This window comes from Fundulus heteroclitus, chromosome 11 (assembly GCF_011125445.2).
Source record: "Fundulus heteroclitus isolate FHET01 chromosome 11, MU-UCD_Fhet_4.1, whole genome shotgun sequence".
In the NCBI taxonomy this organism is placed as follows: Eukaryota; Metazoa; Chordata; class Actinopteri; order Cyprinodontiformes; family Fundulidae; genus Fundulus; species Fundulus heteroclitus.
The window spans coordinates 16,215,494-16,230,778 of NC_046371.1; the positions used below are offsets into that span (position 1 = coordinate 16,215,494).

The 15,285-nt window shown below is 37.3% G+C and overlaps 2 protein-coding genes across 3 annotated transcripts; both read left to right on the forward strand.

Annotated features, from left to right (window-relative positions):
• Positions 1–2,931: 2,931 nt before the first annotated feature.
• mrps17 (mitochondrial ribosomal protein S17) lies at positions 2,932–5,828 on the forward strand. 2 transcript variants are annotated; one of them, XM_012881203.3, is made up of 3 exons: positions 2,932–3,045; positions 3,315–3,458; positions 5,324–5,828. In XM_012881203.3, exons 2-3 carry the CDS (start codon positions 3,336–3,338, stop codon positions 5,636–5,638), a joined length of 438 nt encoding a protein of 145 aa, XP_012736657.2. In that variant the 5' UTR covers positions 2,932–3,045; positions 3,315–3,335; the 3' UTR covers positions 5,639–5,828. The 2 variants fall into 2 exon arrangements, with proteins under 2 accessions (XP_012736657.2, XP_021163363.2); XM_021307688.2 differs by having other exon boundaries at positions 2,954–3,045; positions 3,298–3,458.
• Positions 5,829–6,263: 435 nt separating this feature from the next.
• Positions 6,264–15,134, forward strand: LOC105939132 (protein NipSnap homolog 2). The gene is made up of 10 exons (XM_036142968.1): positions 6,264–6,427; positions 8,604–8,713; positions 8,811–8,856; positions 8,940–9,034; positions 11,001–11,071; positions 11,904–12,044; positions 12,149–12,180; positions 13,393–13,487; positions 13,714–13,797; positions 14,073–15,134. The coding sequence occupies exons 1-10, from the start codon at positions 6,336–6,338 to the stop codon at positions 14,135–14,137; spliced, it is 831 nt and encodes a 276-aa protein (XP_035998861.1). The 5' UTR covers positions 6,264–6,335; the 3' UTR covers positions 14,138–15,134.
• The last annotated feature ends 151 nt before the right edge of the window (positions 15,135–15,285 follow it).

Genomic DNA, 15,285 nt, shown 5'->3' on the forward strand with positions numbered 1-15,285 from the left:
AGTTTGTGTGCTTTTTTGTCTCTCTTGTTGTGTCTCTGTTCTGTCTTCTGTAACCCCCAGTCGGTCGAGGCAGATGACCGTTCATACTGAGCCCGGTTCTGGTTCTGCCGGAGGTTTTCCTTCCCATTAATGGGGAGTTTTTCTTTCCGCTGTCGCTTCATGCTTGCTCAGTATGAGGGATTGCTGCAAAGCCATGGAGAATGCAGACGACTCTCCTTGTAGCTTTACGCTTCTCCAGGAGTGAATGCTGCTTGTCGGGACTTTGATGCAATCAACTGGTTCCTTTATATAGGACATTTTTGACCAATCTGTATAATATGACCCAATCTGTATAATATGATTGAACTTGACTTTGTAAAGTGCCTTGATAGGACAGGTTTCATGAATCAACACTATATAAATAAAATTGAATTGAATTTAATTTAATTTGATTACTTAAATGTGGGGTTTCTTGGATACCATGACATGTTTGGGTGACCCCAAACTTTTGAGCTGTAGTGTACATAGAAAAAACTAGAGATCGGGGGAAGAGTGTTCACCTTCCAGCAGGGTAACTCCCTGAAACATTATAACCAGCGCTACAGCAGATGGCTCTGGATAACAGCATGTTAATGGGTTAGAATAGCCTAAAGCCAAATGTGAAAAAAATCAAAGAGGTAGGAATACTTTTGCTAGGTACAGAAGATATAGATACAGCAGGTGCCTTACTGATGCTGCCTTCTAGTAAATATCCCGATGAGAACATGTTATTGGTGGGGAAATTATGAGAATAACGTCAGAATCTTATGAGAATAAAGTAGTATTTTTATGAGAACTCTTACGAAAAAGTGCAGCCTTCCCCCTGCATCAAAATGAGGGATGTTGAGCTTCTTTTAAAATTATACTTTGGAATCGGCTTCACAAATAAGGAAACATTAGATCTTTTTAGCACATGAGCGTCAAATCATCTCGCGACCACCCCTCTCGGGGGGTCTCGACCCCCATTTTGGGGATCCCTGTTCTATCATTTCTACAACTGCAGGAAGAACTTAATGCTGTCCCTGCCCGGATATTGTTTATCTACCTGTTTAGTTTAGTTTTTCCTTTACCACCATTATCAGGTCAAATTTCCACTTTGTTTACCACTTGTCTGTTTAGGCCAAACTGTCTGGTCTGCTCCAGCTGGCCTGTGTGTGCTGAGTAACTGAGGTTAGTGTGCACCTCTTTAAGTAAAAAAAAAAACAAAAAACCCTGAACAAGATAAATGTTTTGTTTCTTAAATCATGAACAGGGTTGTGTTTTAACTGGGAACATGTTAGCTTGGTGACATTTAACCCAAAGAGCAGCTGCACTTACATGAAACCTCAGGGCTGAAACGTGTCCTCTGCTCTGACTCATGCTTGTTTGGTTCACCTAAGATTTCTCTCTGCTGGACTCTAGCTCGCCGCAGCAAGATTAACGGAGGGCACTCATCAGTTGGGTGAAATGACGGATTTACCATGTGTTTAAAATATGTTACAGTTTGATCATATGTGAATAAATCAACAACGACTACGCTGAAAACTGTCTGTGCTTTCTTCATCTTTAACATACATATTTTGTTATTAAATTCCTTAATGGCAGGTTTGCTCTGTGGGACCTTAGGGTTAAGTATAGTAGAATAGTGTGCTGTGTTTCTATAGTACCCATAGATATTTTATTGTTGTTTTTATCGTTTATGTTGTACTGAGAGTCCCCAGTGGAGGGAGATGAGGCATTCATCCATCCATCTCCCACCCACTATCCTGGAGTCCTGGCACATTTTTTACAGTAGTCATTGAGTGAGGGGCGTCACAGGACAACACAGATGCCGTGCGGGTTCAGTGTAACCAAAGCTGGATGGCATAAAGACCTAAAAAGGCAACAAATAAATGTCTATTATTGTGTTCGATTTTGGAGAATTGAAAAATGCCCATAAAGCAGAAAGATATTTACTTTAATCTACAAAACGTTTCGTGCTCTTAGAACAGGGGTCTGCAACGTTTACAGTCTAAAGAGCCGTTTTGCCTACGGTCCACTTGAATTAAACTCGTTCAGAGCCGCAAATGTTGCGTGGGTTTTGAAAAAAAGACAAGTTATAATTTGTGATAAAGATCTACTGTAGGAAATATGTTGTCATTGTTAAAGAAACGCCATTTTATGTCTATTTTGAGGTTTGAAAAAATAGGATGGATGGGATGTTGATATTTGTGGATGATACGTAAAAAAAAAAAAAAAAAACCTGTTTCCAACATAACGAAAAAGTATTGATTTAAAATTAAATATTACTGGCACTTTTAGCATCATTCTGTTGTGAAAATTAAAAGCAATTAGTCCAAGAAAAGGTTGCTAAAACTTGTATTTATTATCATTACTACATTTAAATACCATAATAAAAATATAATTTGTAGCCAAAGATATTAAGAGCCACTGGGGAAGGTCCAAAGAGCCACTTGCGGCTCCAGAGCCACAGGTTGCAGACCCCTGTCTTAGAAGAACTGTTTCTCTGCTGCCATCTGGTGGACACCCTTAAACTCTTTTCGCAGTGGAAAAAACGGGGGGACACGAAACTTTAGAAAAAGTATTTCACATTAATCAGATAAAGTTGAGAAATGATTTCTCACTTTCCTGAAATAATCCTCTATTTGCAGCAATTACAGCAATGGAATGTTTTGTTTAGCAACAAAGCAAATATTTTGCATAAGCCTTGTTGCATTCGCAATCTTTTGTAATATTGAAATGTATCAGACTAAATCAACGAGTGTAAGTATGCTGTATCAACCTATTATTTAAGTTAGATTTTACTTTATAGATCCTGACCCAAGTAAGTTATTCTTGTCAAGAATGCGCTTTACATAGAGAAATGCATCGCAGAACGACGGGTTGTCGTTTTGTTTGCTACTGCAATTTTATCTCCTTTCCGGTAGGCGGCGGTGCACCACGCCGTCATTTAGTAAAGGAGAAGAAGAAGAAGACATGAGCAGCATGAAGTCTTGCAGAAGCTGAAGGATTTTTGACCTTTCAAACTTACTACTTTACCCTGTTTCAGTGAGTTCATTCTCATACCTTTTAGCCTTATTGTCCATTCATAATTATATCGAAGTCTTATTTTATTTGTTGATTTGTTATAAACATACATGGTTGTGATGTTAAAGCTAATAAGCTAATGAAGGGGGCCCTCCCGTCTCCTTGTTCGTGATTATGTGACAGATTTGTATGAATAAGGTTGTACAGTAGGAGGACTATAAATAACGTTGTTCTCATTTTCGGGGGAAATACTTAAAATGTTGCCTTCTACGGTTCTGTTTTCGCTCCAGGGTTCAGTAAAGCGGAGCAGAATGTCAGCCAGGAAGGTTTCAGTCCATGCCAAATGGATCATCGGCAGAGTAATCGGGACCAAGATGCTGAAAACTGCGAAAGTGAGAGTGACGAGACTGGTGCTAGACCCCTACCTGCTGAAGGTGAGTCTGGAACCGGACGTAGCATTTAGCTGGTTGTTGTGTGTCAAATCAAATAAAACAGGTGGCGTTTTAATTTAAAGAAACAACAGCATCATTGTGCCACTAGTGATAGATTTAATCACCTAACGTTGTATAGTTAGTTATTTAATTTTTATTTGGTATTTATTCCCTATGCTGAGATATGACCTTTCGTTTCTTTGTTGGCTTTACATGTTTCAATAATCCTTATTGTTACCATGATGATTTTTTTCCCCCTCAAGACAGAAACCTCAGAATGTACACAGATGACGTAAGACACACAGACACAACAGACTTTGTAAACAATAAATCAAATCTATATTGTAATAATGCCTCTATGACAATGACACGTATTCTTTTAGAGCAAATTTTGATTTTTTTCTGGCCCATACCGATTTCTTGTTGTCTTTGATGTCTGACCTGCAAATTTAAATTTTGACTTAAAATTCTATATTTACCTTAAAGGGATGAAAAGTTAATCCAAGAGTTGATCATCTAGTTGTTGGTTGACTGTTTATTTTATTAAAATGGTTGGAGTTTTGATGTGTTTAATGAACAGGAGAAAAACTGATTTTTCTGCATTTGACCTGCTGATCACTGATCAGAAACGATCAAGGGAAAGGTAGCCGAATGATTCGTGCAAACCTAAAACTAGGGCTTTACTGTTTTGCCAAAAAATCTAAATTGCAATACATATCAACAATAATTGCAATTGTGATTTATTTTTGACTTTTCTGCATTAACCACAAACAAGAAAAATACCCTGTAGATAAAGATGTTTGTAAACAAGGACTTATTAAAACAAGTAATGTAACTGTTTTTATTTATCAGAATAGTGTTATTCAAGAGAACAGCTTGTTGAGTTGGACATCAATCCTTGTTGAACATATAATGCAAAGTGCCACAAACAAACAAGTCTTTGTATTAAACAGTTTGACCAGTACGTAATGCTATAGTAAGATTCCTGAAAGTTTATGGTAAAAAATATTGATTATATAAATTCTAAAATAAGTAAATAAATTAGATTATCTCACTGCTGCAAGTCTCTTCCCTTCCATGTGGAGGAAAACCCACTTTAAACATATTACAGACACCTAAAGGACGTGTCTGATCCAGTAATTGTTACATAGCCAAAAATTGCAGATGTCTGCGATTTATTTTTTATTTATTTTTTTGCGATTATATTGCAATAAAAAAATAGTTTTCTTTTATTTCATTGCATGTCCTTTAAGAAAAGACAATGTTTTTGTGCTGTATTAGTGTGAAATTACTTAGAAACACAACATTTATTTTCTAAAAAGAATAATAGCTAATTTTGAGGAATCATAACTTAAACTGCAGAGTTAAAAAAAAAAAAACAGCAGCATAAGTCTTTGGATTTAGGAAAAGTATTTAAATGTCTAATTTGGCTAGAATCAGCAGCTGCCAGTAAGACTGACCATAACTTACTTTTCGGGCAGTCTCTTGATAGGATTTGATTGGGGGAAAAAAGCACCCATTTTGTTACTGTTTCACCGTGCCATGTCTAAGGTGAAACACCCTCGGTGGACCCAGTTCGTTTTACCCAGTCAGGTGTAAAATATTCACTTTTATAGCTACTAAAAATGCATAATAAATTGATTTCCAGTCAAAAAATGTAGTTTTTGAAGTACATAAACTTATAGCCAATATAAGGTAGCTAAAGATGACTTGCTTTGCAAAATAATTTAAGTTTGTTGAACTTTAATTTTGACTTTAACTTTTAAGTAAATCCTACATATTGTATATGTTCTGCATGAATGTGTTCAACCAGAATACATGTCATTCTTTTAAAGGTAACCAAATGAATCTTTTGTTTCCCTTGACAGTACTACAACAAGAGAAAGACCTACTTTGCCCATGATGCTTTGCAGCAGTGCACTGTGGGAGATATCGTCCTCCTCAAGGCTCTGCCAGAGGCCAGATCCAAACACGTGAAGCATGAACTTTCTGAGATCGTGCACAAAGTGGGCCGGGTGGTCGATCCACTGACGGGACGACGAGTTGCAGGAACAGAGTTTGTGGAGCCACTATCGGACCTTCTGGTTGAAGAGAAGACTTTGTCAGAAAAGCTCAACGAGCTCAACATCTCTGCAGACTCCAGTGCAGCTGAATCTCCATCCGCACAAACTCCTACTTCCTGACAGAAAGCCATTTTCTTTAATGGCACTCTGTAACGCTCTGACTTCAAGAGTTGACAAAATTTTAGGTTTGTTAATGGTATGTGTGTAACAGAAGCAGGTATTTACACCATGCCTACTCTAAAAGATTGATTTCAAAACTGTAAATCTGCATGACTATTTTGGAATAAACTGAAAAGGTGAACAAATGTATGCTTTGCAGTGTTCGCAGGATTTGTTGAAGGTTTTAAATCAATTTAAACTTTTGGACCTAAAAAGTCTTTGAAGATGTTATGACTTTTAACAAAACAGCTGAACTGTAGAGACAAAAGTGAATTATTAGAGCGGCTGGATCAATGTAATTTATTGTGTTGACTAATGGACTTTTTAATGTGTGACTGATTTTGTGTTAAACAAAAACGTGGATATTATAGGTACATAAATGTTTTGGTATGGTGGATCTGTGCAGGTCAGTGTTTTGGAAATTAATTAAAAGTCCCAAGTTGATCAAAGCATTAAAAAAAACAACACGAAAATGTTCATATAAAGATATGGATTGCGCTGCTTATGAGCTTGTAAACGTGATCCTTGTGTTGGCGATAAGGAGAAACGCGTCATCGGCGCAGGGGGGTCTGCCCTGTCAGCTGCTCGGTAAACAGCCCCGACCGGACCGACAGCGGCCGCCTGCAGCCTCCGACTCCCCGACCGCCTCCACAGAAACATGGCGAGCCGAGTCCTTCAGAGAGTGGCCACCGGCCTTCACAGGACGAGAACCGGACTTCAGGCGAACGTCCCGGCTTCCGTCACCTCCAGGTTAGAGTTGGGCAGACGGCACCTGCAGGATCCGGAGAGGTTGCTGCTGCCGAAAGTTTGTTTTGGCTTCATTAAAGTTTTGCGCAAACTCCGGGATGCGAGGCGGCTAAGCTAGCCCGGGGAACACGCTGGTGCGTCTGGAGCGTCACTAGCATTAGCCGCTTAGCATTAGCCGCAAAGTTGCTCAGTCTTTGCTCATAATTAGCCAGATTAAAATGGAAAAGTCCCGAAATTGGGGCCGCTCGTAATCACATTTGCGAAAACCCAGCTGTAGGTTTATTGCGGAGAACGTAATATGAAATTAGCAGAGGCTGTCAGCCCCAAAGTGATTTAACTTCAAGGTCAAAACAGTGAGACGGCGCTCTGCAGAACTTGTTTTGATCAGATGTTGAACCGAAACCCCCTTTAACACATCAGTAACTTTAGTCTGCGTCTCACTTGTTCATAAATATTAACGATAATACAAAAGGTTGAGCGCTTTTAAAGCGATAACATATCAAATAATATCAGTGTTATATGTTATATTTAGTTGAAGAAGCTGCATATCTGCGTAAAAGTTCCCGTGTATACGTTTTCTAATGTAAGGCATAAAACAGGACAAAAGAAAATAGCAATGTGTGTAACAGTTGCTGGAGGAATTCCACTTCACGGCTCTGTCGGTTTAAAAATAGGTATAATAATTCATTTATTTATTTTATTTACCTTTCCAGCTTGTCATGCATTTAGTTTTAATCATTGCTCATGTCTGATAATGTTAAAACTGCTTTTTTAAAGGTACACATTATCTGCAAACAGTTTTAATAATATCATAAAAAGTTTTAGACTCTAAAACATCAGCCATATACTTGCAACAAAGGCTTTTGTTTAGATATATACTTCATGAGCTACATTATAGCAGAATTTTTTTGCAACATTTCTGTTTAATCATAACTATTTCTCTGACCTTTTCTTTTCAATAGACATAACTTATTCAATAAATTAGAATTTTGTTGAAGATGAATTTATTTCAGGAACTCAATTCCCCAAGTGAAGCTGAGTTTATAGATTAATCACACACAAACTGATGTTTTCAGGCTTTTATTTCTATGAATTATGATGATCTCTCCACCTACAGCTAATGAAAATATAGCATAAGATTAGAATATTACGTCAAAGCTATACCAATATGAATGTAGAAATGTGGGTTTATTGAAAAGTTTGTGTTAAACAAAAGGCACTTTTAATCTGACAATCCAGCTTTACTTGTAAATTATTGAATATGACTGCATTGCTGGGCTTGTCTGTGACAGACCCACACAAAGTAATGCATGATTGTGAAATTAAAGGATAACGACGCGTGGATTTTTTTAGTTTACATACACTATATTGAATTTGTTTGATCTATTTCTATGCACCATTAATGCAATTCTACTGTGGAAATCCTATGCAGCTATCACATAAAAACAAGAGACCTTCAAATTGCCTTTACATTTAAAAGTACTGCTAATTTTCTTCTCATTTTTAGTCTAACTTCTTAACAGTCATAGTGAGGTGGGTGTAGGTCAACATGTTGCAGACCCCCAACTTAAACTGAGGGCCAGTTAAAGAGAGCATTAATCAGAGAAGCATGCAGGAAGTCCATGGTAACTAGAGGATTTGCAAAGTCTACGGCTCGTAGGAGAATCTCTCAAAGTACTTGCAACAGGGTGGCTGAATACCAATGCCTGCCACACTTTTCAGATTTTCACCTATAAAAATGCAAACAAATATTGCATCCTTTTCCTTGCACTTCCAAGTGAAGCACTATATTGCATTTATCCATCATAGTCCATTAGAATTTATTGCCGTTTGCGATTGTAACGTGGAAAAAAAATTTCGAAAAAGTTCTAAGGCTGTGAATACATTTGCGAGGCATTACATGTTTTGCCAATTCTTGGCATATAATAGTGAAACATACACCAAATGTGATCTTAACCTCTCAACAGACTAAACTAATTTATCATACGGGAATTAGTTTATGTGCTTGGGTAATATAAAAATAAGTACTAGCCATTAATAGCGAGTCTATTAATGGCTTTTGAGGGGTGTGAAAGGGGGATTCGTTGTAAGATCTAATGGGTTGTTAAACAGGCAGGTTTTTAAAACTGTGCACCAAAAAAAAAAAAAAAACACTTAAATTTTTTTTATTTTTTCACAGAGCGCTCTCTGGATTTAAATCTCTTTTTGTGAGAAAAGTTGACCCCAGAAAAGATGCTCACTCTCATCTACTTGCCAAGAAAGAGGACAACAATCTGTACAAAATACAATGTATGTATTCTGGCACAACATATATGATTAATAGATCTATTAAATGTACAGTTTTAATTTTACTATTTGTCCTCTTATCCCTTTTTTCCCTCAACAGTTCATAATGTCAAACCAGAGTGCCTTGACGCTTACAATGAACTTTGGTGAGAAACTCCCGTGCCCTGATGAGTCTCCCTCCCTCTGTTAAAACTCTGGTTTAGTAGAGTCTGTGTGTGTTTTTACCCAGTGAAACAGTGTTACCCTCCATTCATGCTGACCCTGAATACCCCTGTGAGCTGGTGGGCACCTGGAACACATGGTACGGCGAGCAGGATCAGGCAGGTAAGAAAGCAAATGTCCTTTTTTAAAACAAGAAAGCTCTCACTGACACATGGTGAATCTAGGACCAATACACTGATTCATTTGAATAATTATTCCAGCCGCTGCAGGAAATGTTGAACCTTTGTGCTGTCTTGCTTTGTTTTTTTATATCTCAGACATGAAAATCAGCTTTAGTTTTACTCTCAGTCTTGTTGAAATGCTTTTTGTAAGAGATGAAACGTCACAAACACGAGTGTTGTCCGTCCTCCTTTTTTAAGGGTTATCATAACTCAAGCTGTCGCTAAGACATAAAAATTGTGATTGTCATGTGTGAGCCAGTGTCTGTAATTCAGGAATATCCAGTTAGGCTGAGATTAATAGGCTGCTGAAAACAACAATCCAGTCACCATGATTACCGGTTTACTGGAAATTAGGAAAGACTGCCTGCTTAAAACCGCAGAAGGATGTGGCAGATTTCACGTTTACACATTCGTAAATACAGAGTTTGTTGTTTTTGTTTATGCAAAAAAATATATTTTTTAAAGAACTTGCTGGAAGAAAATGTTTTTCTATGATATAAGTAAAGAAGTCAAATCCTGGTGAAGATTGAAAAACGCAAGAGTTAGACGGATTTACTACAATTTACATATTGTTTTTTTTTACTTCAAACTAAAACAAAATAAGTTTGACTTGCTAAAATCCAGAACCAGAATATTTTGTGTTATCGTTTTAGGGAGTTCAAAGTGGTTACAGGGCCTTGCAATGGTGTTTGCATCCCTCCAACCCTTTACACATTTTGTCACATTACAACCATGAACCTGATGGATTTTAGGGGGATTTTATGTGATAGACAAACAAAAAAAAATGGCGCGTACCTGTGAAGTGGAAGGAGAAGAATCGAAGGTTTTAAAAAAGGTTAGGAATGAAATTCTGAAAAGTCTCAAGTATATTTTTGTTCAGCTCAGCTTAATCTGATGCCTGTGACATCTTTAAAAGTCAACCTGTTAGTAACTGAAGTCATTTTGTGTGTAATTTAATCTCAGTATGAGCTCAGATGTCTAGAACATCTCATGGAGAACTGTTGAATCCATCTAGAAAATGTCAATAGTGTTGCATTACTGTAACAACTAAGACGTGGCTATCCACCTAAACTGACAGGTAGGGAAATGAGAACATCAATCCAAGAAACATCCAAGATACCCATGGTTACTCTGGAGGAGCTGCAAAAATACCCATCACAGGTGGAAAAATCTGTTTGTAAACAAAACATTAACTATTTAGTTATTCGACAAAGCTGTTGAAGAAGTTGCTGCATAAAGCATATTCTTCTGTCGGAATGGCCTAGTCAAAGTCCAGAACTAAAACCAGCTGGGAATCTGGAAGCTTGAGCTATTTCGCAAACAATGGGGAAAATGCTGTGGTTGTAATATGACAAACTGTAAAAAGAAATTCAAGGGGTATTAATACTTTAGAGAGACAGTGTGGTTAAATAGTTTGTTTCTTCTCTGATTAAAAAAAAAACTCCATCGTCACAGCTCTTGTATTTAGCTTACACCAGCTATGTATGTGATGCACTTTTCCTGGCTGTTGTCCATCTTGTCCTCACTGTGTTTCTCCTGGACCGTAATCTGACGCCAGTGGCGCCACTCTGGGATGTTGACAATGTCTGTGATCACAGGTGGAAAGGAGGCAGAAGTTGTGAAAATAAAAATCCAGCCGTGGAAAATAGAAATGGAAAACAAAGAGGAGTAGCAGCGATCCATGGTTTATGCTTAGCGTCCGTCTGCATTGTGTTGCCATTTGTATTCCAGTCTAACTTCTGAAGCTGTGGCTTTTACCTTAATATTATTATTATTAATGAGAATCTATGCTATCAAGTGCAAAGCGAACATACCTCACTTTTTGATATGAAGGAATATTTGGCCCAGAGAAAAAAACGTCTTCCAGAGCTGCATTATTTCTGGCTCTTCTGCTCCTTCTATTCTAGTTCACCTATGGAGATATCGGGGAGGATACCCGGCTCTCACCGAAGTCATGAACAAACTCAGGCAGAATAAGGTAACAGGGCCTCGGATCAGTTCAGCTCGCTGGACGCTGCTGACCTACAGGCCGGAGTTTACAGCCCATAAAATAGACCCTCAGACTAGTTTTATTTAATTTATTTATTTTAGTCCATGTGTTTTATCTGTGGTTCCCCCTGCTGTTTTCTGTCCTGTTAAACTTTAAAGGATATTTACAGAGTTAGAATCAACCGTATGCTTGGTGAGTGTAGTAGTGGAGGCAGTTTTTGCTTTATTCATGTTGTCTGTGCTTACCAAAAACAGAAACTTAGGTGCAGACATTAATATCACAACAGTTAGCATTACAGTTCATTTGTGGTTTTTTTTTCTTCTTCATTTTGAAATTATCTTTAAAGGATTTTCTACTGAGCCCCTAAAGGGAGATTGAAGGGAAATAAAAAATAACTACCTTCTGGTGTGCACGAAAAAGCTTTTTTTTTTTTTTTTTATAATAATAATTTCCCTTCAATGTCTCTTTAAGGGCTCCATAATTGTTTTATATAATAATTTTTATTTTCAATAAGTTTTCCACACACATTCCAGTACATCTAAATAATTATATTATATTTTTTGTGGATTTTATTTTATTAGCTTTTTGGAAACTGACTGTAAATTTAGATTACAGCCCAGTTATTTTCAAATTCAGTTTTCTCACTGCTAAAGTTGTGTTGCTGCTCTTGCTTGTTCGCCTTTTAAACGGCAATTAAAACCTTAAACAGTCAGAAACCAGCCTGGTTGAATGTTTGCACATTTAAAGGGTCTTCAGCCCCGGGTCCTTTAATTCAGGGCTTTCTTTTTTTTTTTTTTTTTTTTTTTTGTCCCTGCTGTAGGCGTTTATGAACTACAGGGACGAGCGGGGAAAGATGCTGCTGTCTCGTAGGAACCAGCTGCTGCTGGAGTTCAGCTTCTGGAACGAACCCGTCCCTCGCCCAGGACCAAACATCTACGAGCTCCGATCATACCAGCTCCGAGTAAGACTCCCCGTTTCACTCCCGTCAGCTTCGTTCACTTTAAAAGGTCTGTTTCGACCAGGTTGAAAGCTTAAACATTCTCCATTTTCATGCTGCGATTCCAGCCGGGGACAATGATCGAGTGGGGAAATTATTGGTAAGGATATGGTTTCTTTATTTTCGCCTGCGCAATTAATAAATATCAATTAGTTCTTCACTTCACTTCACTTTCACTTTATTTTTTTAGTAAATTATCCAACATTAAACACAGGAAACAGTAAAAAAAACAACGATAAACAAACAAACCCACAATTTACCAAAAAAAAAGGAATAGGCTGAAGCAAAGCTTATTATTGCCTACCCTGTTTTATACTTACAAACCTTTACAACCTACCAGGTTCTTTACAGTACATATATAAATATTCAAAATTACATAACATAGGGATTTTATCCTTTTAAATTTTAAAGCCCTTTTAAAATTCATCAAGAAAGGACATAACTTTAAATCGTCATTCAGTTCATTCCACAGTTTCACACCAATAACTGAAACACATCTAGAATTTATCTGGCTCTTCTCTTTTGCACATTCAAATATAAACAAACCTCGCAAATTATATTTATTCTCTCTTAATTTAAATAATTTCTGAATACCAGAAGGAAGACTTTTGTTCACTGCTTTATACATTATTTCCAGTATTTTTATATAAACAATGTCTTTGAATTTTAATGTGTTGCTTTGAATGAAGAGTTTATCAGTTGGTTCACGGTATCCCACCTTATTAATAAGCCTTATAGCTTTTTTTTGCAATTTAACTAACTTATCAATAATTGTTTTATTTGCATTTCCCCATACTTCTGAACAATAAGACAAATAAGGCATGACCAAAGAGGAATATATAATATGCAGTTCTCATAGTTTTAAACATGACTGGTCAGTAAATATATTGCTATTAATTTTCTAGAATTAAAATTTCTGATGACAAAGGAAAAATAAAAACTCTAACAGGATGGTTGGATAAAATCGGACTAATTAAATTAAATGTTGAACTTGATCCCCTTCGATTATTTTTAAATTTCTTATTTTTGTTTATTTTAATAACATACTGTAGTGTAAATGTTAAGTATGATAAATCTCTCCCTTTTTTATGCATGAATAATTAATTTGAATAACATTAGCTTGTTGCTGGAAATCAAGCAGATATGCTGGAAGTGAGTTAAAAAAAGAATCCTCAAACTGCAGATATAGAGTGAAAGGATTGAAGTTCTAGCTAAAGCTTGCTGGCTAAGGTGCATCGTTTGTGCTAAATTGTACTGTCCCTCAGTGAGGAAACGCTCGCTGTGTTGACGTTTTTGACCTGGTGCTCTGCAGGGCTCGGGCGATTGAGATTCGCCAGCAGAACCAAGAGGCCGTGGGAGGCTTTTTCTCTCAGATCGGAAGTCTATACCAAGTTCATCACCTATGGGGTGAGCAGAGTTCCCTCTCAGTTTTTACATATGATTTTAAAATTCTTGTTAACAAGCATCTCTGACTTTAAGAAAATAATCACACTTTAGTGTCATGAAATGGACAACTCCCATTTGTGAACCGTTGAACAATTTCTCAGAATAACTTCAGTAAGCTTGAAACAGTAAGTTGTTTTAGTCAGCCGATAAATAAATCTCTTTTTTTTTTTGTTTTTCTTCCTACCAGCTTACAAAGACCTTCAGTCCAGAGAGGAAATTAGAAATGCGGCGTGGCAGCGGGATGGCTGGGATGAGGTGGTTTATTACACAGGTCAGTTCTTTACTCTCCCTCCGTTACGTCAATGAGAACCAGAGACGCTCCGATCAGTTTTATGGCCGATTTCCAGCCTCTGGTTTTAAAAAGCTTTGATCTGCTGACATCTTTGTTTGTTTAATTACCACAACTTAAAAAATTTAAAGTTCCGCCCTTTCAGTGGTGAATTGAATAGCTTCTTTAACTTTAATGATGATAGTAACTTTATTAACGATCAGTTCATTAACTCCAAACTGAAATATAAATCTGAACCTTATGTTTTCACTCCACAGTCCCTCTTATTCAGCACATGGAGTCCAGAATAATGATCCCCATGAAGACGTCCCCCATGAAGTAACCACAGACAGAAGCCGTCAGCGCTACAACGACACTGACCTGAGGAGTGTAACCAACCACCAGAATGTACACTGCCAGGAGATTCAGCACAGCCTAAATATAGTTTTCCTTGCTTCAGTTCTTTTTGTTTTCCCAAGTCCCTCTTTCTACCTTTTTTTTTTGTTTGTTTGTTTGTTTGTTTTTAAGAATATTGGGTCATTATCTCCAGAATTGGATGAGTTACTGAGTTGATGCAGTTACTGATTTGGCCTCCTCCTCATCTGCCTTGAATAATCACACAAAAATGAGAATGATTCATTAGCTTTGTAGGAAACTAAAACTAAAAGAAAAAACATTGAGTGTCAGATGTTACGGGTTGTGCTGACTTTATGGATACAAACAGGCTTAATTCTGATTTTGCTCCCTTTTCTTCTTAACAAAGGTGTCATGTTTACAAAATTTCTATCTAACCACCTGACGGGGATCTGAGGCTAAGATTCGATTCAGAATTATTAAGGTATTCATGATCCAAAAAAAGAAGACTCTCACAAGTTGAAGTTCACAAGGATGCCAAAAAATGTTGGAAAATGAAGCGTTTCAGCTCTTTAGGTTTATCTGGAAACACACAATGTGCTGAATCCTTTGCCTTGTTTTCTTTCCTCCTTTTCTTTACCGATCACACCTCCAGTTTGTCTCTTTAACTCTATTGTGACACTCCTGGCTCTTCCAGTTGTGCAAATAATGCAGGAATAGGAAAATGTTTCTAAATTGTATTCTGGTTAAGCAGAGCCAATGAATATTTGCAGAATAAGCTACTGCTGACTGGTTTGGGCTTACTCCAAATCAATAGATTAGCATCAGGGTGACTGTGTGCTCTTACTGAGATTAATTTTTAAGCAATGCCACCATGTTGTTGTTGATTGAGGGGGGGGGGTCTTTAAAATCACCTCTTGTTGTCTGAAGAGTGGAATTTAAGAACATTAGTTGTACATATTGAATTAAATTTCTGATTAATAGAACGCTTTTTGCTCTCCTGTTGTCTTTCTTGACGTTTCTGATGTTCTTGATGCTGACTGCTGCTTATGCCCAGATGTGACATCATTTAACCAATCAGCAGACTCCTAGGGTGTGACTTTGGTGCATTTAAAGAATGTGGGAAATCTCAAGATG

Coding starts and splice junctions, on each gene's coding strand:
- mrps17 (XM_012881203.3), top strand. CDS start 3,336: ATGTCAGCCAGGAAGGTTTCAGTCCATGCCAAATGGATCATCGGCAGA. Junction 3,459..5,323: donor TAGACCCCTACCTGCTGAAG/GTGAGTCTGGAA, acceptor TTCCCTTGACAG/TACTACAACAAGAGAAAGAC.
- LOC105939132 (XM_036142968.1), top strand. CDS start 6,336: ATGGCGAGCCGAGTCCTTCAGAGAGTGGCCACCGGCCTTCACAGGACG. Junction 9,035..11,000: donor CGGCGAGCAGGATCAGGCAG/GTAAGAAAGCAA, acceptor CTTCTATTCTAG/TTCACCTATGGAGATATCGG. Junction 13,798..14,072: donor TGAGGTGGTTTATTACACAG/GTCAGTTCTTTA, acceptor TTCACTCCACAG/TCCCTCTTATTCAGCACATG.